Source organism: Pipistrellus kuhlii, unplaced genomic scaffold, assembly GCF_014108245.1.
Source record: "Pipistrellus kuhlii isolate mPipKuh1 unplaced genomic scaffold, mPipKuh1.p scaffold_m20_p_2, whole genome shotgun sequence".
NCBI classification, from domain to species: Eukaryota; Metazoa; Chordata; class Mammalia; order Chiroptera; family Vespertilionidae; genus Pipistrellus; species Pipistrellus kuhlii.
In genome coordinates this window covers 161,204,277-161,232,205 of record NW_023425515.1, presented here as the reverse complement: position 1 = coordinate 161,232,205, position 27,929 = coordinate 161,204,277, and the positions used below count along the sequence as shown (strand labels likewise).

At 37.4% G+C, this 27,929-nt stretch overlaps 1 protein-coding gene across 1 annotated transcript in view; it reads right to left on the bottom strand.

Annotated features, from left to right (window-relative positions):
- The window catches only part of LOC118723110 (selection and upkeep of intraepithelial T-cells protein 1-like), a 124,397-nt gene that overhangs the window by 15,248 nt on the left and 81,220 nt on the right, over positions 1-27,929 (bottom strand). The window contains exons 3-6 of the mRNA XM_045583823.1: positions 11,087-11,155; positions 9,088-9,432; positions 5,664-5,945; positions 2,090-2,203 (exon numbers count right to left, since the gene is read on the bottom strand). Of these exons, the coding sequence (XP_045439779.1) occupies positions 2,090-2,203; positions 5,664-5,945; positions 9,088-9,432; positions 11,087-11,155 (810 nt within the window). The remainder of the gene's footprint in view (positions 1-2,089; positions 2,204-5,663; positions 5,946-9,087; positions 9,433-11,086; positions 11,156-27,929) is intronic.

The following is a 27,929-nucleotide window of genomic DNA, read 5'->3' as shown; positions in this document are numbered from 1 at the left end:
CAAATTACACTAGTAATTAGGTCTATGAAGGCAAAGACTTTTGACTCCAACCTCCTTACTGTACTGTCAATATCTAGAACAGTGGCTAGTATTTAGAAGGTGCTCAATATAAATTTGTTGAATAAACAAATAAAAATCAAACTGTCTAATGAGTTAGTGACCTCCCCATCACTGCAAGAATTCAAGGAAGTCTTACTACCCATAGACAACATAAAGAAGAGCATTATGGTTGGAGCAAAGTGTTTGGCATTTAAAATATCTAGGTTCCAATCCTGAATATATTTATAGATTGTTTCAGCTTGAACAATTCACCTAAAAATTCTGATCCTTAATTTCTTCATCTAAAAGTGTTAAAAATAAATAAAACTTACCATATAGGATTGTTTGGAGAAATTAATAATATATTTACTACAAAGTATTTATCACATCTGCTGGTACATGATAACTGCTAATCCAAAGTTATGTAGGTCTTTATAAATTGGGTAGAGGGCTGAGCAAGTCAAATTGTCTGTTCTTTTTTAGCCTTATGTTTCCTGAATCATAAATAAATCTAATTTTTATGAGAGCTCTCAAAAAGCATTTGTCTTGTGAAATGTATATGTCACTATAGATTAAATAATCTCCCCAAATATCCCAGTCCCTCTCTTCCTCCTTCCAAAAGATCCTAGAAACATGACAACACTTTTCTTTTAGGATAAGGTGACCAGATGTCCTGCTTTTGGTGGGACAGTCTCAATTTTTAACAAATTGTCCCGCGTCTCATGACATTTTAAAAAAGTCCCAATTTTTGGAAAGAATCTTTTAAATCTTTTGGACTTTTTTAAAACGTCGTGGGACACAGGACAAATTGTTAAAAATTGGGACTCTCCTGCCAAAAGCGGGACGTCTGGTCACCTTATTTTAGGAACTGTTTTGTATGTCAAGTATCGGATGACATAATTTATCACTTCAGTTATTCACCTTATATGGTGTGAAGTTCCTAAGGTCAAGTACTTAAGAGGTTATTCTCAAATATACCTGACTAGAGGCCCAGTGCACAAAATTCATGCACTAGGGGGTTGTCCCTCAGCCCAGCTTGCACCCTCTCCAATTTAGGACCCCTCAGGGGATGTCCAATTGCTGGTTTAGATTGGACATCCCTCTCACAATCCAGAACTGCTGGCTCCCAACCACTCACCTGCCTGCCTACCTAATTGCTCTTAACTGCTTCTGCCTGGCAGCCTGATCACCCCCTAACCACTCCCCTGCCAGCCTGATTAACATCTAACTGCTCCCCTGCCAGCCCAATCACCCACAACTGCCCTCCCCTGCAGGCCTAGTCACCCCTAATTGTCCTCCCCTGCCAGGCTGGTTGCCCCCAACTGCCCTCCTTCCCCTGCAGGCCCAGTTGCTCCCCAACTGCCCTTCCCTACTAGCCTAATCATCCACAACTGCCCTCTCCTGCCAACCATATTGTTACCACATGGGGGTGGCCATCTTGTGACCATATGGGGGCAGCCATTTTGTGCCCACATGAGGATGGCCATATTGTGTGAGGGTGTGAGGGTCAATTTGCATATTACATCTTTATTATATAGGATACCTACTCTACTCTTTGCCCTCAGTTCCCTGAAATTAAGATTCTATTTCCTACCTCTAATGAGGAAGAAAGAGAATATATTTAAATTAGTTTCATAGAAAGTGCAAAAGAAGAAGTGAGAGGAGATTAAGGAGGACCAAATAATCTGGATATAGGTACTTCTTCTTGTTATCAAAGTAAAATATTCTGAACACTTTGAGTGGGTAAGTCTAACTATCCATAGTTGCCTATCGAAGAGAACAGAATTACTATTGTTGAATTCCAAGCACTGGGAAATAAGCAATGATGGCTATAAAGGAATCAGGACCAACTACTATTTGGTGGTAACAGGCACTATAGCAGCACCCCTGAGAGACACATATGGAGGAAAAATTGCAACTTGACCTGAAGCATAATTAATGACATTGAGACCTTCTTTGGCAAATATAGCAGTGGGATACATTTAGATGTGCAAGTTTACACTGTTTTTGTATTAACCTCTTCAAAGCATTTAATATCTGAATGAAATACCTTTTGTTCTCAAACACAGTAGAAATTGCATAACCATAACGAATAGTATATATATCTGGAGCCACCACTTTATATATGACATTGTTGACATATACTCCGATGTTAACAGGATATCTGAGAGAGAGAGCAAAATGAAAGTTTTGGTAAGTAGGGCAGCAGGATCACAAGACTCCAAGGGGCATGGAATATTGCTCTAAGGAAGCAAGATACCCACTTATGACCCCTATTACACTCTGTATTATGTATTCACTCTGTGCTCAGACAAGGGAAACTTGCCAGTGTAGCTGGACTAGGGGAAAGACCAGGATTTGGGAAGTATTGGGCAAGGATGGAACAGGACTGAATTGAGAAATAACTTTCTATTTCTTTTCTTATATTCCAGGGGACAAATCTGTGAGATTAGGGAAATTACAGGACAGGGTCCTGGGCACCAGATTATATGGAGGATTTGGGGAAGCCAAAGGCTGTGGAACTGGATCAGAAGTGCCTCTGGTAAAATTCTAGGAAGTTTAAAATTGTTATATACATATAGGAGTTCTGAAACTTCAGAAATAAAACTGCAAAAGTCTTCTGACATTCATTGTTTAATTTCCCTGCAAGCTAGGACCAATGTGACAGAAAAATTTTCTCAGGAGTAAACATTCAATATCCTGATTTAAAAAATATGTTTTAAAGTTAACAATTTCTGTGTGGTGTTAGAGCATGAAAGTCCTCATAGTGCAGAAAATAAAGAAAGTGCAACATCTGTATTTGCTCTGTTTGATGGTGACAGGCACTATAGCAGCAGTTAGTACCATTAACTACCGATCACAGATGACCTGGGTTCAAAAAGCCTTGTGTATGAGATGTTGTGTAAAGAGACAAGCATTGTTTCCCAGAGAATGAAGAAGGTGAACTTGGAAACAGACAAACTATAGAAGCAAACAATCAATACCTCCATATAATGTAATTTTCAGATGCAGAACACAAAATAAATATCTATAAATTAAATAAATAATTTATTTAATATAGTAAATTAAAAACTGGTTGAAAGTAAAGCAGGGTTTGGCACCAAACTATTGGAATTTGAATTTTAGCAACAACAAATACGTAACACATAAAAATAACAACTCCATTGTCAAGGTATATAATTCACCCCTTACTTGGCTATCACTGGGACTGAATTTGCTCTTTCATTTTATGAAAGGTTTTCATTCAAATGAAAATTAAAAAAAGTCCACAGGGAAAGGACATGGGTTCTAAATTTATACTTCAGCTTTAACAAAACTAAATAGGTCAGCTACCAAGATTCCTGAATGACTCCGAATATAAATGTAGGATTGAAAGGGAAACCAAAAATAAGTCTCCCATGATGGAAAAGAGAAAATTGAAATTATGAGTTAACTAAGGGAGTTTATTTTGCGTTACCAAGAGATGCAAGCACATAAAGTGAGGCTTTGATAAACAGGAGAAAGGGGCTTCCAAAATTTATTTATCAGCTTCCTAGTTATATAATACTTCCATGACTATGAGGGAGAAAAATTGTAATTCCCTAATACTAAGCCTTTGTGAATTGAACCTAGTTAAACAGTTACCTACTCTTCAGGAGTACTCTAATAATAGGCTAAAATTGACCTGAGATCACATCCGAAGTCCCTCTGGTAGACACTGATGATCTCCCTTAGGGAATGCCCTCTCTTTCTCCTTTTCAGCCATTGTCCCACTTGAGAAATAAAACCAAAATAATTCCCTGTCCCTATGTTAAGCAATATCAGAATAAATCAGTGTCCTATTCTTATGGTAAACTATTTTGGTGCTAGGCATAGTTCCTGTCCCTATACTATGCAACTGAAAGCAAACAACAATAAGTTGGCTACTGCCTCCAGGAAATATATGCTCCTGGGAGATAATAGCTTATTTAACAAAACTAATGATGAGCTCAAGACTCACTTTAAGACCTTCATATTGCTATGCTCACTAAGTGTGTGTGTGTGTGTGTGTGTGTGTGTGTGTGTGTGTATGCATAAGTAGCCATTACAATTGGATGACTGGAAAACAGGCTTGTAGCTATAATGCGCACTGACCACCAGAGGCAGACGCTCAATATAGGAGCTTCCCCCTGGTGGTTAGTGTGCTCCCACAGCCAAGCCCCTCGCAGCTGGCCAAGCTCCTGCAGTCCTCTCTCTGGGCCAGCCCTGATTGGCCCCCATCACTGGCCAGGCCAAGGGACCCCACCCATGCACTAATTCGTGCACTGGACCTCTAGTTGTATTATAAACTGTAAATTATAATTTGTTTTCTCAGCTTGCAAGACTTACTTTTAAAAAAAACACCCAGTATGCTGGGCCAGTGTAGCTCAGTGTTTGAGTACCAACCTATAAACCAGGAGGTCACCTTTTGGTTCCCAGTCAGGGCATATGCCCAGGTTTTGGTCTCAATCCCCAGTAGGAGGCATGAAGGAGGCAGTTGATGAATGATTCTCTCTCATCATTGATGTTTCCATCTCTCTCTCCCTCTTCCTTTCTCTCTGAAATCAATAAAAATGTATTTTTAAAAATCTTTAGAAGCTCTAAAATTATAAATATCCTCCCCTAATTACCTATTCTATAATGCTATTAACACTCTGTAAAGATTATGTTCTCTTTTAATGGCTTAGGTCTAATAAACTTAGTTTTGCTTGATCAACAGGTTTTCAAAAGATCTTTAAGGAGATTAATGGTCAACAATACACATGAACCTGAGTGTTTGAATTACTTGAAAGAGTGTAGCCACATGAACTATCTCATGATTTCCATTCTTTTTGAATTGCTGTTAGGGACAGGGTTTTTGTGTAACAGCTAAACTGTTTTCCTACTTAAAATTAATCCTTTCACTCTGCTTATCTCTTGTTCTTTCTATCCATCTTAATTTGTCTGGGGACTAGACCTAGTCACAGGCTGAAGCACAAAGAACACAGTTTTACAGTTAGCTAATCTCTCTGATCATAACCACCTTGTACCAGAGAAAAATAGTCCTGGATAATGGGTGAGGAGATGGGATCTAATCTTGGATATATCACTTACCAGTTGCTGAATCTTTAGTAATGGACTTTTTACATGTCTATTTCTTCACAAGGTAGTAGTACAGTCCACTTATGACATCAATAATTTTTAAATCAATCTTAATTCTACATATTGCTTTATGTCTTATAAATCCTATTTGTGATATTTTATTTCAAATTCAAAAAATATATGTTACCATCTCTAAATGAGAAAAATCAATGGTCTTAAAGGTTACATGACATTCAAGTTCATAAAACTATAAATTGTGAATCTAGCAGTCAAATGACATATAACTTTTGAAGCCTTGAGATGCTAAACAAAATAAGGGATTTTCTCTGATTATTACAGTTCCTACAATTTTTAAGAACAGGTTTCCTGAGCATCTGATATTTTCCTTGTGTCTAGATACTTAATAAGGTTTAAATGTTGTATGTCTACAGCAGTGCGCTATTTATAAAGCAATTTCTCATTTATAATATACCTAATTTTATCTTTATTTTGTCACACTGATGAAAACCATTCTTCCTTGGTAGAACCAAGCCACAGATACTCACCTGGTAGGACAATACTTGCCCTTTTCTCTTGACCAGTAACTGTGTTATGAAAGCAGCAAGTGACAGGACCATGGGTACTGTTTTTTAGCAGAACACTTGTCTTTATGTGCAATAATCCAGCTCGATCCTCAGAGAAGATTTTTGATGAGGCTGGAATTACATTCCCTTTGCTGTCTCTCCAATTCATCTGGGGTTGTGGGTACCACCCTTCTGAGTTACATTCCACCATGAGCCCTTTTGTGTCAGGAACAAGAACATTAATCTGTATAGTCAATCCTAGAGCTGGAGGAAGAGAGAGAATTGACATTAATTATTGGTGTGGACTCAAGAATAAAGAAGTAAATGTTCCTTTTCATTCTCTGTGGCTGGCAGAGTGTGCCATAACTTTAATGGTGATGACCACAAATAGGGCAGAGATGACCACCCAAGCTAACAGGGCATTAAAGGTATTAACCATGGAAGAGGTGATTGACTTTATGAAAGTTAATTTTTGTTCAACAACAAAAGACAATATGTAGAAGGTAAAAAAATAAAGCTACATAATAGACAACATTTATAATATATCTGAGAAACGAGTGAGTACAGAATAATTTTTAAAATCCTATCTAATAAAAGAGTGATATGCAAATTGACCGTATCTCCACTACACCCATGAGCCACATCCACCATCCAATCAGGAGCAAGTATGCAAATTAACCCAACCAAAATGGCTGCAGCCATGGAGAGAGCAGGAGGCTTGGGTTTCCCAGGCAATGGAGGAATCGAAGCTTTCCACCTTCCTGGGCCTGCGTTGGCCTCAGCTACTAAGTTTTAATTATAGAAGATAAATAAATCCCAACAAAAATGGCGACAATCATGGAGCTGGAGAGAGCAGGAGGCTTGAGTTGCTCTTGGCAATGGAGGAAGCCAAGTTTTGGCAGCCTTGGCCTGCCTTGGCCTCTGCTTAAGTCTACAAAGTTTCAATTATAGAAGATAAATGAATCCAAACAAAAATGGCTATGGCCATGGAGCAAGCAGGAATCTTGGCTCTGCTAAAGGCTACAAAGTTTCAGTTATAGAAGATAAATAAATCCCTATATTAGGGCCTCTGCTTGGGTCTCCTTTGAGTGTGGCCAGCCTGCAAACCACCACAGGTTCTCATCCAGACTGCCCCATACCCCAAGGGAACCCCCACCCTGATATGGGACACCCTTCAGGACAAACCAGCTGGCCCCCACACAGGCCTCTATTCTATCTAATCAAAGAGTATTATGCAAATTGACCATCACTCCCCCATGTAGTCAAAGATGACTGCCCCCATATAGACACAAGATGGCCACCTGGGGAGGGTGGATGGGAGGGAACAGGTCTACAAAGGAGGGTTGTTGGGATGATTAAGCCTACAGGTGAGGGCAATTAGGGGTGACCAAGCTGGCAGAGGAGAGAAGTTGGGGGCAACTGGGCCTGAAGGGAAGGGCAATTGGGGGTGACCAAGCCTTCAGGGGAGGGTAGTTAGGGGTGACCAGACATGCAGTGGGGGGGGGGGGGTACTTAGGGGCAAACAGGCTGGCAGGGGAGTAGTTAGGCATCAATCAAACTGGCAGGGGAATGGTTAGGGGCTTATCAGGCTGGTAGGCAGAAACAGTTAGAGGCAATCAGGAAGGCAGGCAGGAGAACAGTTGGGAGCCAGCAGTCCTGGATTGAAGAGGGTGCAGGATGGGCTGAGGGACAGCCCCCCAATGCATGAATTTTGTGCACCAGCCCTCTAGTCTATATGTTCAATTCAATTTTAATCATAATCCCTAAGAGGATTTAACTTAATAATTACAATTCAGACTATATGGGGCTAAAACAATTTTGGAGAAAGATAGCAAGATGTGTCACAAACCAAGACACATTGCTATAGTAATTTAAGAAAAGCAGTATTGTATTAGATATAGATAACTAGATAATGATAACCTAAAAAGTAAACATAATAAAAACTCATAAAAAGACCCATGCGGAGGTATGGACTTGGTAGATGACAGAATTACTTTATAATTTTTGGGAATAGTCAATAAGTATATATTTTATTAGCTCATTAAAAGACACAAAGGTAAAATTCATATAGATTAGGAATTAAATGTGAAAATATAGCTTCAAAAATTTAAAGCAAATATCTTCATAATTGAGGATAAGAAGGAATTTCTCAAATGTGACACAAATGATAAATTATAATTTAGTAGACTATAAATTTGATAATATCAAAATTAAATCTACATAAAATAAGTTACCATACATTTTTTAAAAGGCAGTAGACTAAAAAAATTGCAACAAAATAAAAAACTAAATTATGATATCCAGAATAAAAAACAATTCCCACAAATTAAAAAAAAATCAAAGAACTCAATAATAAAATGGGCAAAAATAATAAACAAGCAAGAATCAGAAAAAAGTTCTCTATTATATAATAAATAAAACTTTATTATTATTAAGGATAAGCTAAACTAAATCAAAGTTTGCCCTGCCAGCTGTGGCTCAGTAGATGAGCGTCAACCTAGGAACCAGGAGGTCACAGTAAGGGCACATGCCCAGGTTTCAGGTTCAATCTCCAGTAGGGGGTGTGCAGGAAGCAGTTGATTAATGATTATCTCTCATCATTGATGTTTCTATCTCTCTCTCCCTCTCCTTTTCTCTCTGAAATAAATAAAAATATTTTTAAAACTTGCAACATTTAAAAACATAGTAATTTTAAGTATCAGTGTGGATGTAGCTTTTACATGACTTGAGTCAAATATAAATTGATCAAATCATGTTGGTGGGTAACTGCTAATAATTTTAAGATATTTGTACACAATGGCCTAATAACTTAACTGCAAGCTGTATATCCTAAAAGAACTCTTGGACACAAATACTACAGTCTAACATAAGAACTGAAATTTGTCTACTACCTTAATGTCCATTGATATGGAAATACAAAAATCAATAGTCATATATTTATGGAGTGGAATACTATACTGAAGTTAAAGAATGAACTGTACCCACTTGAAAAAACATGGATTTATATAAAAATAAAAAAACTAAGAATATAATCAGGTCAATAGAATATGCATAATGATACTACAAATTTAAAACACACAAAATAATAATATTTTTAAGAATGTCTTTGTGTTAACCAAAGGAGATTATGAGTTTAATGGTTACTTTATGGAAAGGAAAAAAAGTGAATGGCATCATTGATGAGTACAAAGGTAATGTTAACTTGATCAGAAGTAAATATAATAAATTGTTAACCAAATATCTAGTTTATTACATTATTCTATGTATTTTTCTGTACATTATAAAAGTTCTAGATTTTTTAAATACACTTAGACCTTTTCCTCATGGCCCAGCATTCATGAATTCTGGATCCTGAGTCCAGAGTGGCACTACATAGGAAACCCAGAGATGACTCCTCTGCCCTTACCTGCTACCTTCAGATCTATGATGGCCTCTTCAGAGATGTCACCATCTTTAAAGAAACAGTGGTACTTCCCCTCATCAATAACACTGGCATTATGGATCCGGAGGGTCATCTTGCCCTCTCCCAGGGCGTCCTTCAGGAGCACTGTGTGATTTTTATAGTTCTGAGTGCTTTTTTCAGAGCGCTTTTTCTCCTTCATATAAATGGAAATCGGCTGGTAGTGATCCCGATACCAGCCCACCTCCATGTGTTCCGCACTCTGCGGTGGGGAGAGCTGGCAGCTGAGCTCCGTGTGCTGGCCTGCCAGGACCACCTGGTGGCTCCTGGAGCTATGCACAGTGAACTGCTCTGTGAAGGAAGTGGGAGACCGAGGTTTTAGTGTGAAGGCCAGAGAAAAATGCTCCACTGAGACCCCTCTGATCCAGACACATTGGCCTCTTTCTGACTCTTGATGCCAAGTTCTTTCTGACTCAGAATTTGACTCTCAGGAGTATCTCTATTCTGACATCTATACTCGGCCTCATATCTCTTAGGTCCCAGCTTAAATGGCAACTCCTTAGGAAATTGTGTATGAGTACCCATTTATCATCTCCCCTAATCATACCTATACATGTCTTCATAGCACATATGAAGATATTGTTAATTTCTGTCTTTATTTTCTCTCATGGCCCATTAATGTGTAAGTCATGCAACAGCAGAGTTTTATCTTATTCCTTTTTACATTCTCTTTATTATCCTCAGTGCATAAAACACTGTCTGTGCCTACGACGCACTCTGTAAATACTTAACAAAGGAATAGAAGATTCTCCCATTGTCTAGAGTTAGGATGTGAACCACTATTGCCCAACAACATCCTTTACTTATCAAACACACAGCTGCTTTTTTCAGTATCCTTTTTGGTGGATTAAGATGACCACAAATTTTTTGATGCACCTTCCATGAAGATAAAGGGTCTATGTCCTCTTGAAACTATATGTTCTGTGATTGCTTTGTTCAGTAGAATATGGCAGGAGATGACCTGCAATGATTTCTGAGCCTTTCTTAAGAAATTACCAGCTCTCATTCATTTAATTTATTTCCCTTATTATATTTTAACACTCTTTCTGGAAACCATGAGCTGCCAAAATGAAATCTGATTCCCCTGAGTCATCATGGCAGAAAGGCCATGTGTTGACATGCCATGTGATAAGCCCAGCCTTCCATCCTACTCCACCAAAGTTCCAGACATGAATGAAACCACCTTGGGTTCTTCAGACCATCCTGCCCACCAGCTGAATACCACAAGTGACCTCAGTCTGTGTCACGTGGGACAAAAGAATGCACTAGCCAGAATTCCTGACCTACCAACTGTGAAATGTAATAAAATGTTGGTCGTTTTAAAACATTCATTTGGGGGGGGGGGGGGGTAACCTGTTATAAACCTATGAGTGACTATCACACAGCTCTTCCAGTACTCTGAGGTTTTGCTTCTTTCAACTATGCCAAATTCATTCCTGTCTCTGCCCAAAACATTTTTTTCCTTCTCACCATAGGAATCTGAATTATCAGACTTAAGGTCTACTGCAATAAAGAAAAATTTGTGGACAGATCCAGCTCACACCATCTTCTTACCTGATGTTCTAATAAACTTATAATTCTAAACTAAACTTGTGGTCACATAAATGACCGTGTTTTGTTCTTAAACATAAGGGGTATATTCATTATGATTTGCCAGTGAAAATTCGAGCCTCCCTGGGGGAGATGGTAGACATTTATCTGTCTCATCTCCTCGCACATCATTACAGCACTGTGGATGGAGTCGGGGCTGAGAAAGATTCAGTCACTGAAATAACATTTCTTAATCACAAGTTGTTTACCGCCTCCTTCTATCCTCAATACTACCAACAGAAAGGGTGGGACCCGAAAAATATCAGTGAGAAAACGTCCTCATTTCCTTCAGTGTCATTTACCTCCATGATCTTTATCACTGTGACACACCATGAAAAAGAACAGATGTCCTTACCCGAGGTGAGCACCATCTGTAAGAGGAGAAAGAATCCAGATACACAGGAAAGTGAGGGCTCCATTACACCTGGAAAATGAAATAAATTGTGAGATCAGGCAACAAGAATCATATAATACACTTTCACACACACACACACACACACACACACACACACACAAACACATACAAAGAAAGAGAGAGACAGAGAGAAAGAGAATTTTGAAATCCTATCTTTCTATCCCAATAGAAAATTCCCTTTGATGTGCAGCCAAATGACTTAGTCAAACCACAAATGTCAGACCCATTGAGATGCTTTCTTTTTCTCCTTCTTTCCTGTGCTCTACTGTGGCTCACTGCTTTCCTTAGATTACTATTCTGAAGGGCAGCTGTGATAGGCCAGAACATAAAGGTATACAGAACCCAGCTGTATACATCTTCACTCAGCTCCAACTGCCCCTTGGCCTGAGCCACTTGGTCAATAGAGAGCCCTGGTTGCTGCTTCTGATGTGGCCTCATTTCCTAAAGGGAGCACTGTGTGCCTTCTGCTGTAGGGGATAGGCCAGCTTTAGAAAAACATTGATAAGATCACTGTTATAAGCAGGGTCTGACAAACCTGAATCTAAAAGATTTCTGGCCTCATTCACTACTTCCGCATTCAAAGGAAATGCCACAACAGAAGCTAGCTGCCCAGAAGGACTTAGTCAAAACATTCAGATGTAAGGGGATATTAACAGGTAAGAGGAATAAGCAAGCAGATAAATGCTACTCCTTTCTTGCTTTATTTCCTAATTTCCTTCCTCACTTTAAAATAAAAATGTTTTTGTTGATGTCAGAGAGAGGAAGGAAAAGGAGAGAGAGAAAAAGAAATCAATGATAAGAGAGAATCAATGATCTGCCACCTCCTGCATGCCCCCTATTGGGGATTGAGCCCACAACCCAGGCATGTACCCTGACCATGACCTTCTGGTTCATGGGTGGACACTCAACCACTGAGTCACACTAGCCAGACTCCTCCATCCCTTTCCTGCCTAAACTGCAATGCTACTCCTTTCTTGCTTTATTTCCTAATTTCCTTCCTCACTTAAAAAAAAAAAAAATGTTTTTGTTGATGTCAGAGTTTACTAATCTTTGTTGATGTCAGAGATTACTAAGAGTTCTAATAAACTCTTAGTAATAGGTTTGGGCTCTTTTTCTAGGAACCCTAGATAGTAAAAAGGAGACACTGCTATGATATGGAGAAAGGCATTAGCATGCTGGATTGAGAGGGACATATCTGTTTATATAGTCAACATTTAAATACATTAATAAATAAAATATTTAACCTGCTAGAATATGAAGTGCTTACACCCAAATATAAATTATGTGATTCCATTTTGAGATTTGTGTTTTGTAGTACAAGTATATAAAATGATGTATTAAAGAAGACAAAAGTTGCAGGTTAGATGTCTCTTATAATGGTTTAATTTAACCATTAAAAAGAAAATGGAATTGGAAAGAATAATTAGCTGAAAGCAATGGCACAGATAGGGAGTAGATAATTGCAAAACTTCAAATGATAAAAGAGCTCATATCCTAAATATATATATATATATATATATATATATATATATATATATATATATAAAATTTGAATGGCACAAATGATTTTTAAAACAGATAGGTCAAAAGAAAAGGGACCTGAACAGTCTCAACATAGAAAATACCCCAATACCAGTAAAGAAAAGAAAAGAAAATGTAGAACCATTAAAAATCAGGAAAATACATATTAAAACCACAATGTAATTGTCACACCCACCAAAATGGCTACAGTGGAAAAGGCTTGACAATGCCAAGTTTTTATGAGGATGTGGTATAATGTGTCTTGGCCATTCCTCGTGTTCATGTCCAGTTTGAATGCATTGGTACAAGGATACGGCAGTACACCCATATTTGTAGCAGATACATTCTAGGACCCCCCAGCTAATGCCTGAAACTATAGATAGCATTGACCCCTATATATACTATGTTTTTTTCCTATACGTGCATACACTTACAGCTCTCTCATATACGTATGTATTGCCAACATTACTACTCTTACACTTTGGAGTTGTTATTAGGTAAAGTAAGAGCTACTTGAACCAAGTACTGTGTTACCACAACAGTCGATCTGATAACCAAGAGAGCTGCTAAATGAATAATGTGTGGGTAGCATAAGAAGTGTGGTTCTGTTGGACAAAGGGATGATTCATTGCCCTAGGTGGGATGGAGCAGGTCAGTGCGAGAATTCATCATGTTACTCAGAATGGCATGCAATTAAAAACTTATGAGTTGTTTATTTCTGGAATTTCCCATTGAAAATTTTTGAGCCTTGGATGACCATGGGTAACTGAAACTTCCTAAAGTAAAACCATAGATAAGAAGGATGACTGCATTTGAAAGCATTTTAGCATCTTCCACTGAAGTTGGAAATAAGCCTGTGAGCCAGCAATTCTACATCTGGATGTATGATCAGATAAATACATTCATATATGACCAAGAGAATGTACAATCCTACATAATAAAAGAGTAATATGCAAATTGACCATCTCTTCAAGACACAAGATGGCTGCCCCCATGTGGACACAAGATGGCTGCCACAAGATGGCTAGAAGGGGAGGGCAGTTGTGGGAAGTTGGGGGTGACCAGGCTGGCAGAGGAGGGCAGTTGGGGGAGACCATGCCAGCAAGGGAGGTAGTTGGGTGGACCCCAGCCTACACGGGAGGACAGTTGGGGGACCAGGCCTGCAGGGTAGAGCGGTTGTGGGGGGACCAGGCCTGCAAGGGAGGGAAGTTGCAGGGAGGTGTGGCCTGCAGGGGACGACAGTTAGGGGCGACCACACTGGCAGGGGAGGGCAGTTGGGGGTGACCTGGCCTGCAGGGGAGGGCAGTTCGAAGAAATAAGGCTGTCTGGGGAGCAGTTAAGCATCCATCAGGCTGGCAGCAGAGTGGTTAGGGGGTGATCAGGCTGGCAGGCAGAAGTGGTTAGGAGTAATCAGGCAGAGACAGGCAAGTGGTTGGGAGCCAGCAATTCTGGATTGTGAGAGGGATGTCTGACTGCCTGTTTAAATGGGCAGTCAGACATCCCTTGAGGGGTTGCAGATTGGAGAAGGTGCAGGCTAGGCTGAGGGACACCCCCCCTTACCCCCATGCATGAATTTCATGCACCAGGCCACTAGTAAACTTCATGATGACATTATTGGTAATAACTAAATTAGGAATATAAATATCTTAACAGTAAGCCTACATATATAACCCAAAATAATATCAATATCCAACAACCAATCATATAAACAAAATGTTAATAACTGATTGTTAAACAATTTGTGATTTTACATAGAAAATAATATTTTTCTAAATACTTTATTTCTTTATTATAAAATTACTTGCATTTCTGCCAACAACAGAGTTAACATATTTAGCTTTTTGCAATTATCAATTGTTAAAAATAGCAACAAAAATAAAGTCCTCAGGAATAAATGTACCAAAAATGAAAAATTTTTATTAGTGAAATTATGATATTCTATTATAATACTATCTATTGAAAGATACTACATCAGAATTCTAAAATCCAAGAGACACAACCTGGTGTTTATGGATTAGAAAATTCAATATCATAGACTTCTACATAACATATTCTATAGATTCAATGCACTCTCAGTCAAATTTTTGAATTTTTTGGTTGTTGTTTTGTATTATAAATCTTAAAATTATGACTCCAAAACATAGATAGAACAGTATTGGGTCAAAAAAGAGACAAGATATGGAATCTAAAGAACAAAATAAACTGATAAACAAAATAGAATCAGAGGTGTGGATACATGGTACAGACTGACAATGTCAGAAGAAAGGGGGGAGTAAAGGACTGAATGAGAAAAATGTAAAAGGATTAGCCAAAGAATATACTGTATATGCATAAACCATAGACACAGACAACAGTGTGGTGATGGCCAGATAGAAGGAGGACAGAGGCCGGATGAAGGTGGGCAAAGGAAGGAAAAATGGAGACATTTGTAATAGAGTCAATAATAAAAATTGTTTAAAATACAGAAAAATAATGTGATACAATCTGAGTTAAATGATATCCCTCAGCCCAGCCTGAACTCTCTCCAATCTGGGACCCTTCGAAGGATGTCCAACTGCCATAAATGGGCAGTTGAACATCCCTCTCACAATCCAGGACTGCTGGCTCCCAACTGCTCGCCTGCCTGCCTTCCTGATTGCTCCTAACCACTTCTGCCTACCAGCCTGATCTCCCCCTAACCACTCCCAGGCCAGCCTGATTGATGTCTAACTGCTCCCCTGCCAGCCTATTTGCCCCCAACTTCCCTCCTCTGCCAGCCTGGTCACCTCTAACTGCCCTCCCCCACAGGGTTGATTGTCCTAAACTGTCCTCCCTTGCAGGCCTGGTCCCTCCCAACTGCCCTCCCCTGCTGGCCATCTTGTGGTGGCCATCTTGTGTCCACATGGGGGCAGGATCTTTGACCATAAGGGGGCAGCCATCTTGTGTGTTAGAGTGATGGTCAATCAGCATATTACTCTTTTATTAGATAGGATAGAGGCCTGGTGAATAGGTGGGGGCCAGCTGGTTTGCCCTAAAGGGTGTCCTGGATCAGAGTGGGGGTTCCCTTGGGTATGGGGCAGCCTGAGCAAGGGGCCTGTGGTGGTTTGCAGGCCATCCATGCCCCTTGGCAACCCAAGAGGAGGCCCTGGTATCAGGAATTTATTTATCTTCTACAATTGAAACTTTGTACCCCTGAGTGGAGGCCCGGGCCCTCCAGGGTGTGTGGAAAGCTTGGCTTCCTCCATTGTCAAGGAAACCCAAGCATCCCTCTGCTCTCTGTGGCTATAGCCATCTTGGTCGGGGTTAATTTGCATACTTGCTCTGATTGGCTGGTGGGTGTGGTTTGTGGGTGCAGTGGAGTGATGGTTAATTTACATATTAATCTTTTATTAGATAGGATTATTGTAATAAGAAAGAGTTGTGGTATTAATGTAGAAATTGATGTATAGATAAGTCAACAATATAGACCCAAACACACATGGAAACCTGATCCATGATAGAAGTAGCATTGCAAATCAATTAAGAAAATAATTACTTTCTATGAAAGGTGCTGAGACAGCTGCATAGAGAATAGATTTATTCTAAATCTATAAGCTATAAATAAGCTAAGTCAAAGCTATAAAAATGTTGAATAATTTTTATAGTAATATACTTTTTTTTCTTTTTATTGTTGATTCTAATACAGATGTCCCTCATTCCCCTCTGGGAATGTTCACCTCCATCCAGCCCCCACCCCAAACTCCCCTGGATCTTCACCACATTGTTGCATATAAAGTATGTTCTCGCCAAAACCGGTTTGGCTCAATGGATAGAGCGTTGGCTTGGGGCCTGAAAGGTCCCGGGTTCGATTCCGGTCAAGGGCATGTATCTTGGTTGCACACCCAGTAGGGGGTGTGCAAGAGGCAGCTGATCGATGACTCTCTCTCATCGATGTTTCTAACTCTATCTCTCTCCCTTCCTCTCTGTACAAAATCAATAAAATATATTTTTTTTTAAAAAGTATGTTCTTTGACTAACCTCTTCTCTTCCTTTCCACCGGTCCTCCCCACCTCTCTGACCTCTGACATTGTCAGTCTGTTCCATGGATCCATGCCTCTCATCCTATTTTTTTCATCAGATTATTTTGTTCATTAGATTTCATGTATTAGTGAAATCATATGGTATTTGTCTTTCTCTGGCTTATTTTACTTAGAAGGAACTCTTACCATTTGGAACAGCATGAATGGATCTGGAGATAATAGTAATATATTTTTAAGAAATTGGAATATGGACAAATTTCTCAAACTATAAATAAAATGGCAATGGAAAACTCAACTCCATTAAATTTAGCAGTGTGTTTATGTAAAGGTATTGTAAAGAAAGTAAAATGGCAAGTTCTAATATACAAGAAGACATTTAAAACACCTACTACTAACAAAGGATGAATATCTAAAATATACTAATTAATCCTTATTATACAAATCACTAGTGTCTCTTAAACAGAATCATTTTCTCTTCCTTCCTTAGTAAAGAACATCCAGTGAATATGAAGGAGCTTGAACAACTCAAACAAAGTTATACTTCAGATGCCTTGTAGCAAGGTGAAGCTGTATAACTGATTTCTGGCCAAAGCAATGCAAACAGAACTGTAAACAATATTCTTTAATTCCTAAAGGAAGGAGGCACACCTTCTTCACTTCCTCCTTCGAGTCAGACTGAATATCATCCTGATAGCTATCCTTCATATATATGAAGGATATATATATCTTGAATTTTGAACTGGAAGACATAGGCTGAAGAAGATGGAGCACCAAGTAAAACAGAAGGAGCCTGGGTCCTTAGTTTTACAAAGCTGTCCCACCTTTGTAAACTTTGGAAACCCACCTTTGGTCTTCTTTCATCTTGTTTAATGATGAAATTATGTCTTCTTTTTTTTCTTCTTAAATCAATTTGGGTTGCAGTTACATGGTTATTCAGTTTATTGTTATTCTTTAATGCAAATACATTATAAATGCTATTTATACCTATTCAATATTTATCTTTAAGTTTTTCTTAAACATGATCAAAGAAAGCCAAAGACATACATTTCAAGACTGGTAGGTCAGCTTCTCAAGATTGTTAAAAACCTAGATTCCTTCCGGATATTTTGGATAGCCTCCTCACACCCTTAAACACATATGTAACATACACCCCAATGAATTCCTTTGTACAACAGCTTATTTTTCTAGTCTAAGATGTATATACATCCCTTCGCAAGAAAAATCTGAAGGTGGCAACCCCACCCAGTGTGTAGGACTTTGTTCAAACTCATTTTTGCCATCAGGATTCAATAACAATTCTCAAGCACAAGTTTTAACTTGACTTGCCTCTCCTTGAAAATAGAGCGTAAAGCAAGGTTTTCATTATGTATCATAAGACTGAATCATTTAAATTTTCTGTGATGAAAACTCACAATAAAGTATCTTAGGAATCTTGTATCTGGTAAGATTATACATTATGGGTATAGTCTTCGAAAATGAAAATAGGAAGGATCATATTTATGTTGATAAAGGCTACCTATAGACATCTCCATAAAAAGTATATTTAATAAGGAAAATTATTTTGAATTTTTCTCTTTAAGTAAAGTTTTTAATCTAACAAAATTAGAAAATAAAGATGTCAGTGAAGCAATATTAAAAATGAAGAAGAAAAATTAATAAATGTGGATGATATAATTTACATAGAAAGTGATAAGATGATGGACAAATAGAAACACATTTTTTAAAAATCGTACTCCTTTCCTCCAGCTTAACTAAATTAATTTAATAATGTGTGAGCTCTCATTGGAGTTTTAAAAATGTTTTATATACCTAAATAATTGGATATTTACATAATATTCAGGGAGGAAAAAATATTAACATTTTAAATTATCTTATATTAATATATAGATTCACTATAGTTCTAATACAGTGCTATCAGAATATTAGAAATAATAAAATAGTTTAATCTCAAAATTATGGGGGGAAATAATGTTTACTAATAGCTAAGATAATTATAGGACAAACTTTTTCAATTCATTCTTCTAAATATTAATTAACTATAGTAGAAGAAAATACACACACACACACACACACACACACACACACACACAGAGTAGTCCTGGTATTAGAAAACTCAAATCCAAATGAAACAGAATAGAGAGTCAAAAACACTACCTGCAGCATTTGATATATGTGGCATAAGCTGGTCTTTCTCCATTTGTACCTTCAGATCCATTCTTACCCTTCTTTTCCTTCCTTTGTAGCTTGCATAGCTGACTCTACAAACTCAATAATTTGGGGTCCTTTCTTTTCTTGCCTATGAGGGCCATAGAAAGGGAACTAAAGATTGGGAAAAGGCCCAGTTGGGTGTGGCTTAACGGTTGAGTGTTGACTCTGGAACCAAGAGATCACTGGTTTGATCCATGGTCAGAGCACATGCCCAGGTTGTGGGCTTGATCCCCAGTAGGGGACATGCAGGAGACAGCTGATCAATGATGTTACTCAGTCAGGACAATGTTCTTCTCTCATATATGTTTTATCTCTCTATTCCTCTCTTTTTTCCTTTCTCTCAAAAGCAATTTAAAAAGACATACCGGTATTTAAAAAAAAAAAAAAAAAAAAAAAAAAAGATTGGGAAAAGGCCAGGCGATCTCTTTCCTGCTCCCTTTCATTTTGGTCCACACTTCAGCCAATGGGCTCATTCTCTACAACTACAGAGCCAGCTCATGGCCCATCACCCAAGGTTCTGGATCTCTCAGGCTTTGGCAACACTTTTTTTCCTTTTTCTTTTTTTTTTTTTTTCTTTTTTTTAAAATATTTTTATTGTTGGGTTGGCGTGGCTCAGCACTTGAGTATTGACCTGTGAACCAGCAGTTCATAATTTTTTTTAAAATATATTTTATTGATTTTGTACAGAGAGGAAGGAAGAGAGATAGGGAGTTAGAAACATCGATGAGAGAGAGTCATCGATCAGCTGCCTCTTGCACACCCCCTACTGGAGATGTGCCCGCAACCAAGGTATATGCCCTTGACCGGAATCGAACCCGGGACCTTTCAGGCCCCAAGCCAACGCTCTATCCATTGAGCCAAACCGGTTTTGGCTTTTCCTTTGTTTCTCATGATGAGGGGAGATAACTCATCATTAGCCAGATCTTGAGGATCTTGTTAGCTCACTTAATTCCAGTTACTCTTGAATAAACATTTTCTTCATTTGATTATCTCCAGAATTTAATCTAAATCTGCCTTTTGTTCCCCTCCACAAACCTGACTAAAACAGGTAGAACTACATATCAGTTGAACAAAGATAGATCCCTGAAGAAAATAGCTCACTCTATGAAAAAAAAAAATGTAAAAAAAAAAAAACAACCCTAGGATTATGTCTCATTGGAGTAAAAAGGATTTCTTAATAAGTTCACAAAGTACAAAATATATATGAAAATTAATTTTACAACTTTAAATTAAATAGCTATTCTATCGATAATAAATAAATAGTTAAATTGTATGAATAAGAAATTCATCAAAGGGTAGAACTGAACAGATAAATCTGTATAAATACATTCATAATCTCACTACTAAGCAGGTAAATGCAATTTTCACCCATCAAATGAGCAAAATAAAGAAGTTGAATAATACTGAGTATTGATGAAGATTGGGACAATAGGAGCAATCATTTACAATAGGTAGAAGTGAACATAAACTCATCTGTTTTGGAATGTACTTTCTTAATTTAGCATTACCTTAAGGATTCATGTATCTGTGATATACTAAGGAGATATTTGGGTATATAAACTCTTTCACATATTTCCATGTAGACATGTAAGAGGATGTTTCTCACAGTTCATTTCATCAGTGGATAAAAATGGAACATATTAAATATAAAGATAAAAATATTAAAAGTAAAATCTCAAAAATGACATACCATCTCAACAGCAAACATATCACTATCTTACTTTATAACTGTCAAACAACAGACTTCTGGACAAATATTAGCAGACATAAAGAGGAACTTTTCATAATGATGAAAATATAGCCCATCAAGAAAACATAGCAATCATAATAGTGTATGTTCCTAATTAGATTCAAAAGACCAAACTAAAAAGAGAAATAGACAAATCCCCAACTATAGTTGCAGATTTTAATGTTCCTCTTTTAGTAATTGACAGAAAAAGTAAACTGAAATCAATAATGATAAGACTTTTTAAAAATATATATATATATATATTTTATTGATTTTTTTACAGAGAGGAAGAGAGAGGGATAGAGAGTTCAAAACATCGATGAGAGAGGATCATCGATCAGCTGCCTCTTGCACACCCCCTACCGGGGATGTGCCCGCAACTGAGGTACATGTCCTTGACTGGAATTGAACCTGGGACCTTTCAGTCCGCAGGCCTACACTCTATCCACTGAGCCTAATTGGTTTTGACAATAATGGTAAGACTTTTAAAATTCTATTAAAAATTGACATTATATTTATAGAAGATTATACCCAGAAACTGAACATACACCAAGACAGATCAAATACATAAAACAAGTCACAATTAATTCGAAGCAATTAAAATCCTAAAAAATAAGTCCCATTATTTTAGGAAAGTAAAATAGAAACCACTGTTTTAATCTAGAAAATATTCAAATAATTGAAATTTAAACAATGCATTACTACTGTAAATAGCCCATGTGTCAAAAAGAATTCAGAAGAGATTAGAAAATATTTTGAGCTAAATGAGAATTAAAACACAGCACTTCAACATATGTAGGTGCAGCTAAAGCAGAGTTTAGATAGAGAATTGTAGTTTTAAATGCCTATGTGAAAAAATTAAAGGACTAAATTCATGTCTAAGCTTCTACTTTTTTATTTTATTTTTGCTGTTGTTGTTTTTTTTATTAAATTATTATCTGTGTACATATACCATTGCCCAGCCCCCCATACATGCCTTCCCTCCCCAGAGTTTTGTGTCCAAGCTTCTACCTTAAGGAGCTGGAAAACAGAATCAAAACAAACTTTTAGAAGGTAGAAGAAATTAAATAAAAACAAGAATAGAAATCAATGAAATAGAAAATTAACATAGAGAAAAATCAATTAAATACAAAGATGTGTTTTTTAAAAAAAGATTAACAAAATTGATATATCTTTGGTAAAACAGCAAAAAAGAATGTGGGGAAGCAAATTGCCAATATCATTTGTGTAAAGGGGGTATTCTGGTAGAAATTAAATAAATATTGTGAACATTTTATGACAATAAATTCACGATGTACATTAAATAGGAAACTAGAAATAAAAATGACATAAGAAATATAAATAGTGGATATTTAGTAAAGCAATTACATTTATAATTAAAATCTTTTTATACAGAAAACTAACAGCCCACATAACTTTACTAGTGAATTTAATCAAATTAAACATTTAAGGAACAAATTAATACTAAGAAAAAAATATAACCTTCCAGAATAACTTGCTTATCATTACCTCTTAGTAAAATCAGTCAAGAACTTTAAAAAGACAACAAATAATGAGATAATAGGAGCCAGGCTTTTTACAGTATAAGAAAGGAGCTATAAATATTGAAAGAAAGCTAGAATAGATTCTGTGACTTTTTGTTAGAGTTAGAATAATTGGTTTAAAGGCATGGGTTTTAATATATATAGGTAGATAGAGAATAAATGTATAAATATATGTGCATGTTTATCTATCTTTATATAAGGAAGCATTTATTCAAGGTTTAACATGAAGTCACACAAATAAAATTTATAGAAACACAAATCCACATTGAGTCATAACATAGCAAAGGACAAGGTAAAAACAAAGAAAACTACGGTGCCTATATACAATTGAACACAGTTGTGTCTTGTACACTAGAAAGTCTTTACCAAATAATCATCTTAGATCAACAGAAGATCAATCTTCAGTGTCTTTCTACAAGATGGGTTACTTTAGCAACTCCTGTTTTCTCCAATATTCTCCTTTGTATGGCTGGCATGTAATAGTTTGGCAAATACATATATATATATTTTAAGTTATGTAGATACTAGAGGCCTAGTGCATGAAAATTCATGCAAGAATGGGCCTTCCTTCCCCTGGCTGCCGGCACCACCTTCATTCCGGCCCAAAGTCACCTTTCTGCCTTCCCACACTGCACAGAGGCCTGGAATAGCTGAGGTGGTTTATAATGCCCCCAGCCGCTCAACGCCTGTGTATGCAAATTAACCCACCAGCTTTGTTGGGTTAATTTGCATGATCACTCCTGATTGGCTGGCAGGGTATCACAAAGGTACAGTCAATTTGCATATTTCTCTTTTATTAGTGTAGAAGACACACATATCTACACATATTCATAGATATATAGAGAACAATAAAATTATATACGTATATAATTCCTTTCTCCCTTCCTTCCTTCTTTCCATCTTTCCTTCCTTCCTTCCTTTTTTCCTTCCTTTCTTTTTTTTCCTTTCTTTCTGATCTATGTCCACTGAGAGGGCCTAGGAGTACTAGCACTTTAGTAGCATTGAGTATATTCAATGATATTATATAAAAAGAGTTAATTTAGAAGGGAAAAGGGGACATACGTAATACTTTCAATGATAAAGAGTTTTTTAAGAGTTAATTTAAATGGATCGACCACAGACAGGACTCCACAAAAAAAAGGGGGGGGGGGGGCAGTAAACCTGAAGAATGAAAACTATTGTAGAATCCAAACTGAACTTAAAAGAGAAGGAAAGGTAAAAAAAAAAAAAAAAAAAAAAGTGGAACAGAATATTTACATCATTAACAAAATAGAGGACAAAACTTATATGATCATCTCAACAGATGCAGAAAAAATTATTTCACAAAACTCAACACATAACAATTTTTTTCAAAATATAAATAGAATAATATTTATTATTTATTTATATTTATATTTATTATTCTTTTCTCTTAGTCTGAGAAAAGGTATCTATAGAAAACCTATAGCTAATGTCATACTTAATGATGAAATGTTAAACACTTACTGTTAAGCCAGAACCTAAAGCAACCGTGTCTGTTCTCATTACTTCTATTTAGCATTGTACTTATCCAATCCAGTGTAAGAAGGCAAAAGCAAAGGCATAAATATCAGAAAGAAAAATATAACACTTATTCTATTAACTGGTGACATGAATATATGTATAGAAAAACCCATGGAATCTACATAAAAACAAAACCCTAAAGCTAACAAATAAATATAATAAGAGTACAGGAAATAACACCAATAAATAAAATAAATTTTATTTCCAATATTATAATTTATAATTATAAAATTAAATTTTAAAAATATAGTTTACAATAATATAAAAATTAAACATCTCAAATAAATTTAATAAAATAAGTATAGAATTTTTACAATGAAAATTCCAAAACATCTTAGAAATTAAAGAAGACCCACCTAAGTAGACTATATTAAGACTCAGTATTGTTTATAAGTCCATATTTTGAAATTTATTTATAAACTAAATTTAACCCCAAATCCATGCATGTCATTTTGAGGCAATTATGTAATCAAAATTATATGGGAAAAGTCCAATACTTTTTAAAAATAAAGTTAAAGACCCAACCCTATTTAATCTCAAGATGTATTAGAAAGCTATACTAATCAAAACAGTGTTGTATCAACAGGGGGATAGGTGTATATATTGATAACACATTTTTTATAAAGGTCAAAGTGCAGAAAATTTGGGTCTATTTATTAACTCTGCTATCTTTTATTAATTTATTTGTGTATCTTTACAGCAATAGCCATATTGTCTTGATTAGTGTATGTTGAGCTTTGAAATCAGATTGTCTGAGTCTCTCATTTTCAAGAATAACCGTGTAAATTTCTACAGATTTGGGGAGGGAAAGGCAGGCCATCTTCAGCAATTAACTTTTCTCCTTGAGAGAATCAGCTTCTGGCTTATCCCTGCACTCTGGTAGAGACTAGATGCCTCATAATGAGACACTAAGTGACCATAAAGATCTATACTGGCTCATAATACTAACTGATAGACTGGCTAACTGGTCAGAATCTTGAAGTAGATGACGTAGGAAGATTAATAACAGTCTATTAAAGTTTTTGTGTGAATGTACCACTCACAATGAGCATGAAGTATGAAAATGTTCATAAATTCTTTGCATGGTTATTCAAGGTTGCCTATTGCAATGAAAGCTCTCAATACTCAAATGGACAAGGTGCCCCATTCTGTGGATGTAAACCAACTTTTTCTTATGAACAACCCCAGTGTTTGTTTAATGGGCTTATATTCAAAGCTGCTGTTGTTATGCGATGAGGTCTATGTATGAGCTCAACAAGATGGATTTTCCCTCTCCACAGTTTCTGCTTACTGGCATCACTGGTTGCCCAATTACCAATGGCAGGGGTTAAACATTAAGCCCCATGTTTTCAAGTATTCCTCTGGGTGAGAAACCATTCTTCACTAATTGATTACATTGGACCTCTGCCACCATAGTGAAAAGGACAATTTGTCCTTCCTGAATTGAAGATGGATAATTATCCGTCTACGCATTTGCCTTCCTTGGCTGCAGTGCTTCTGCCAGATTCACCAAGAACAAATTTATAACAATGCGCTATTGTTGTCAAAATGGTTTCTAATAAAGGAACTAATTTTAGCATAAAAAGTACAGTAATGAGCTCATACTTATGAAATTGATGGATCATATCATATATTCCTTTACACAGAAGCAGCTGGCCTTACAGGTTATTGCCATGTCCTATTGAAGACTCAGGTATGGTGCTTGCTGGAAAGCACCATCTGCAAGGCTATAACACTACCCCATGAGAATCAGTCTATCTTTGAATAAATGATTTATATGTGGTGCTTTTTAATTCAATTGCCAAAACACATAGGTTCAAGACTAAAAAGACAAAAATGGGAGAGGTTCTCTTACTATCATACCCAATAATCCATTCACTGAACCCCTGCTTCCCATTCCAATAATTTTGAGCTCTGTCAGTTTAAAGGTCTTCTTAAGGGAGGAATAATTTCACAAATATAAGCAATATTTCCCTGGCAACATGGAAGTTGAGAGTGCCATTTGGCAAATTTGGGCTCCTATTCTACTGAATCAATAAGCAAAAATGTATTGAAATCCAGTTATTAAAAAGTAACAGACACTCTCAAAGTAGAAGACTATGCCTGGAATCCAAAGGATTCTCTTGAAAACATCCAATTACTTCAAGTTGAATAGAGGATGTTAATTAAAGACCAAAGTAATGAATAAAGGCAAGATCACTAAAGACTCAAATGTTTTAGGAATGAAGATTAGAGTCTCCTAACAGTAAAGAACTCTGATTCTCTAAAGTGAGGAAAAGGAGAATCTGGATTAGAAAATGAAAGAAGTTATAAATACTATTTACAGCTTTATAACCAGTTACTGACATGAAGACAATAATAGTTACTAGAGGCCTGATGCACAAAATTCGTGCATGGAGGAGGGGTTCCCGCAGCCCAGCCTTCACTCTCTCCAGTCTGGGACCTCTCAAGGGATGTTCGACTGCCCATTTAGGCCCAATCCCAGTGGGATCAGGCTTAAACGGGCAGTCAGACATCCCTTTCACAATCCAGGACTGCTGGCTCCCTAGTGGCTCATCTGCCTGCCTTCCTGATTGCCCCAACCGCTTCTGAATGCCAGCCTGATTGATGTATAACTGCTCCCCTGCCAGCCTGCTTGCCTCTAACTGCCCTCCCCTGCAGGCCTGGCCTCTCCCTTTCCCCCCAAACTGCTCTTCCCTGCAGGCCTGGGTCCTGCCCAACTGCCCTCCCTTGAAGGCTTGATTGCCCCCAACTGCCCTCCCTTGCAGGCCTGGTCCCTCCCAACTGCCCTCCTCTGCTGACCATCTTATGCTGGCCATCTTGTGTCCACATGGGTGCAGGATCTTTGACCAATGGAGGCAGTCATCTTGTGTGTTGGAGTGATGGTCAATCTGCATATTACTCTTTTATTAGATAGAATAGAGGCCTAGTGCATGGGTGGGGGCCAGTTGGTTTGCCCTGAAGGGTGTCCCAAATCAGGGGGGGGGGGGTTCCCTTGGGGTGTGGGGTGGCCTGAACGAGGGGCCTGTGGTGGTTTGCAGGCCAGCCATGCCCTCTGGCGACCCAAGTGGAGGCCCTGGTATCTGGAATTTATTTCCCTTCTACAATTGAAACTTTGTAGCCTGGAGCAGAACCAAGTCTCCTGTTGGAATTTGTTTACCTTCTATAATTGAAACTTCATAGCCTCGATTAGAGGCTTAGGCTGGCAAGGGCAGGTGGAAAGCTTGGCTTCCTCCATTGCTGGGGAAACCCAAGCCTCCCTCCTGCTCTCTGTGGCTGTAGCCATCTTGGTTGGGTTTATTTGCATACTTGCTCTGATTGACTGGTGGGTGTGGCTGGTGCGTGTAGCAGAGGTATGGTCAATTTGCATATTGCTCTTTTATTTTATAGGATATCAAATTTTTCCCTTGCTGGGGAAGTGTTCAAGCATACTCCACATAATTTTAATGGTGGGGATAGAAGGGAGACTAGGTAATAATATAATTGAAATATTAAAAGTCAAACATGATCAGAAGATTTGCTATTCTAAAAAACATGCCCTTACAGAAAACATGAATAAACACTTTCCCTGAATAGACACATGTCCAGATGGCCAAGAGACACATGAAAAGATGTTCAATGCCGCTAACTGTCAGAGAATGCAAATTAAAACCATAATGAGATATCACCTCATACGTGTCAGAATGGACATCATCAATAAATCCACAAACAACAAGTGTTGACGAGAATGTAAAGAAAAGGGAACCCTCGTGCTCTAGTGGTGGGAATGCAGATTGGTGCAATAACTATGGAAAACAGTATGGAGGGTCCTCAAAAAATTAAGAGTGGAATTGCCCAATGAACCAATTATTACACTTGTGAGTATATATCTGAAGAACCCAAAACACTAATTTGAAAGAATACATGCACCCCTATGTTCAGTGCAGCATTATTTACAATAGTCAGAATATGGAAGCAACCCAAGTGACAATTTATTAAACACACACACACACAAAAAAAAAAAAAAAAGAAAAGAAAACACACACACACACAAAAAAAACAAACAAAAAAAAAACTGTGGTACATATATGTAATGAAATACTACTAAATCATTAAAAAAAAATTTTTTTTTTAAACCACGAAATCTTACCATTTGCATGGATGGACCTAGAGGGTATTATTCTAAATGAAATAAGTCACTCAGAGAAAGACAAACACCATATGATTTCACATATATGTGAAATCTAAGAAACAAAATAAAC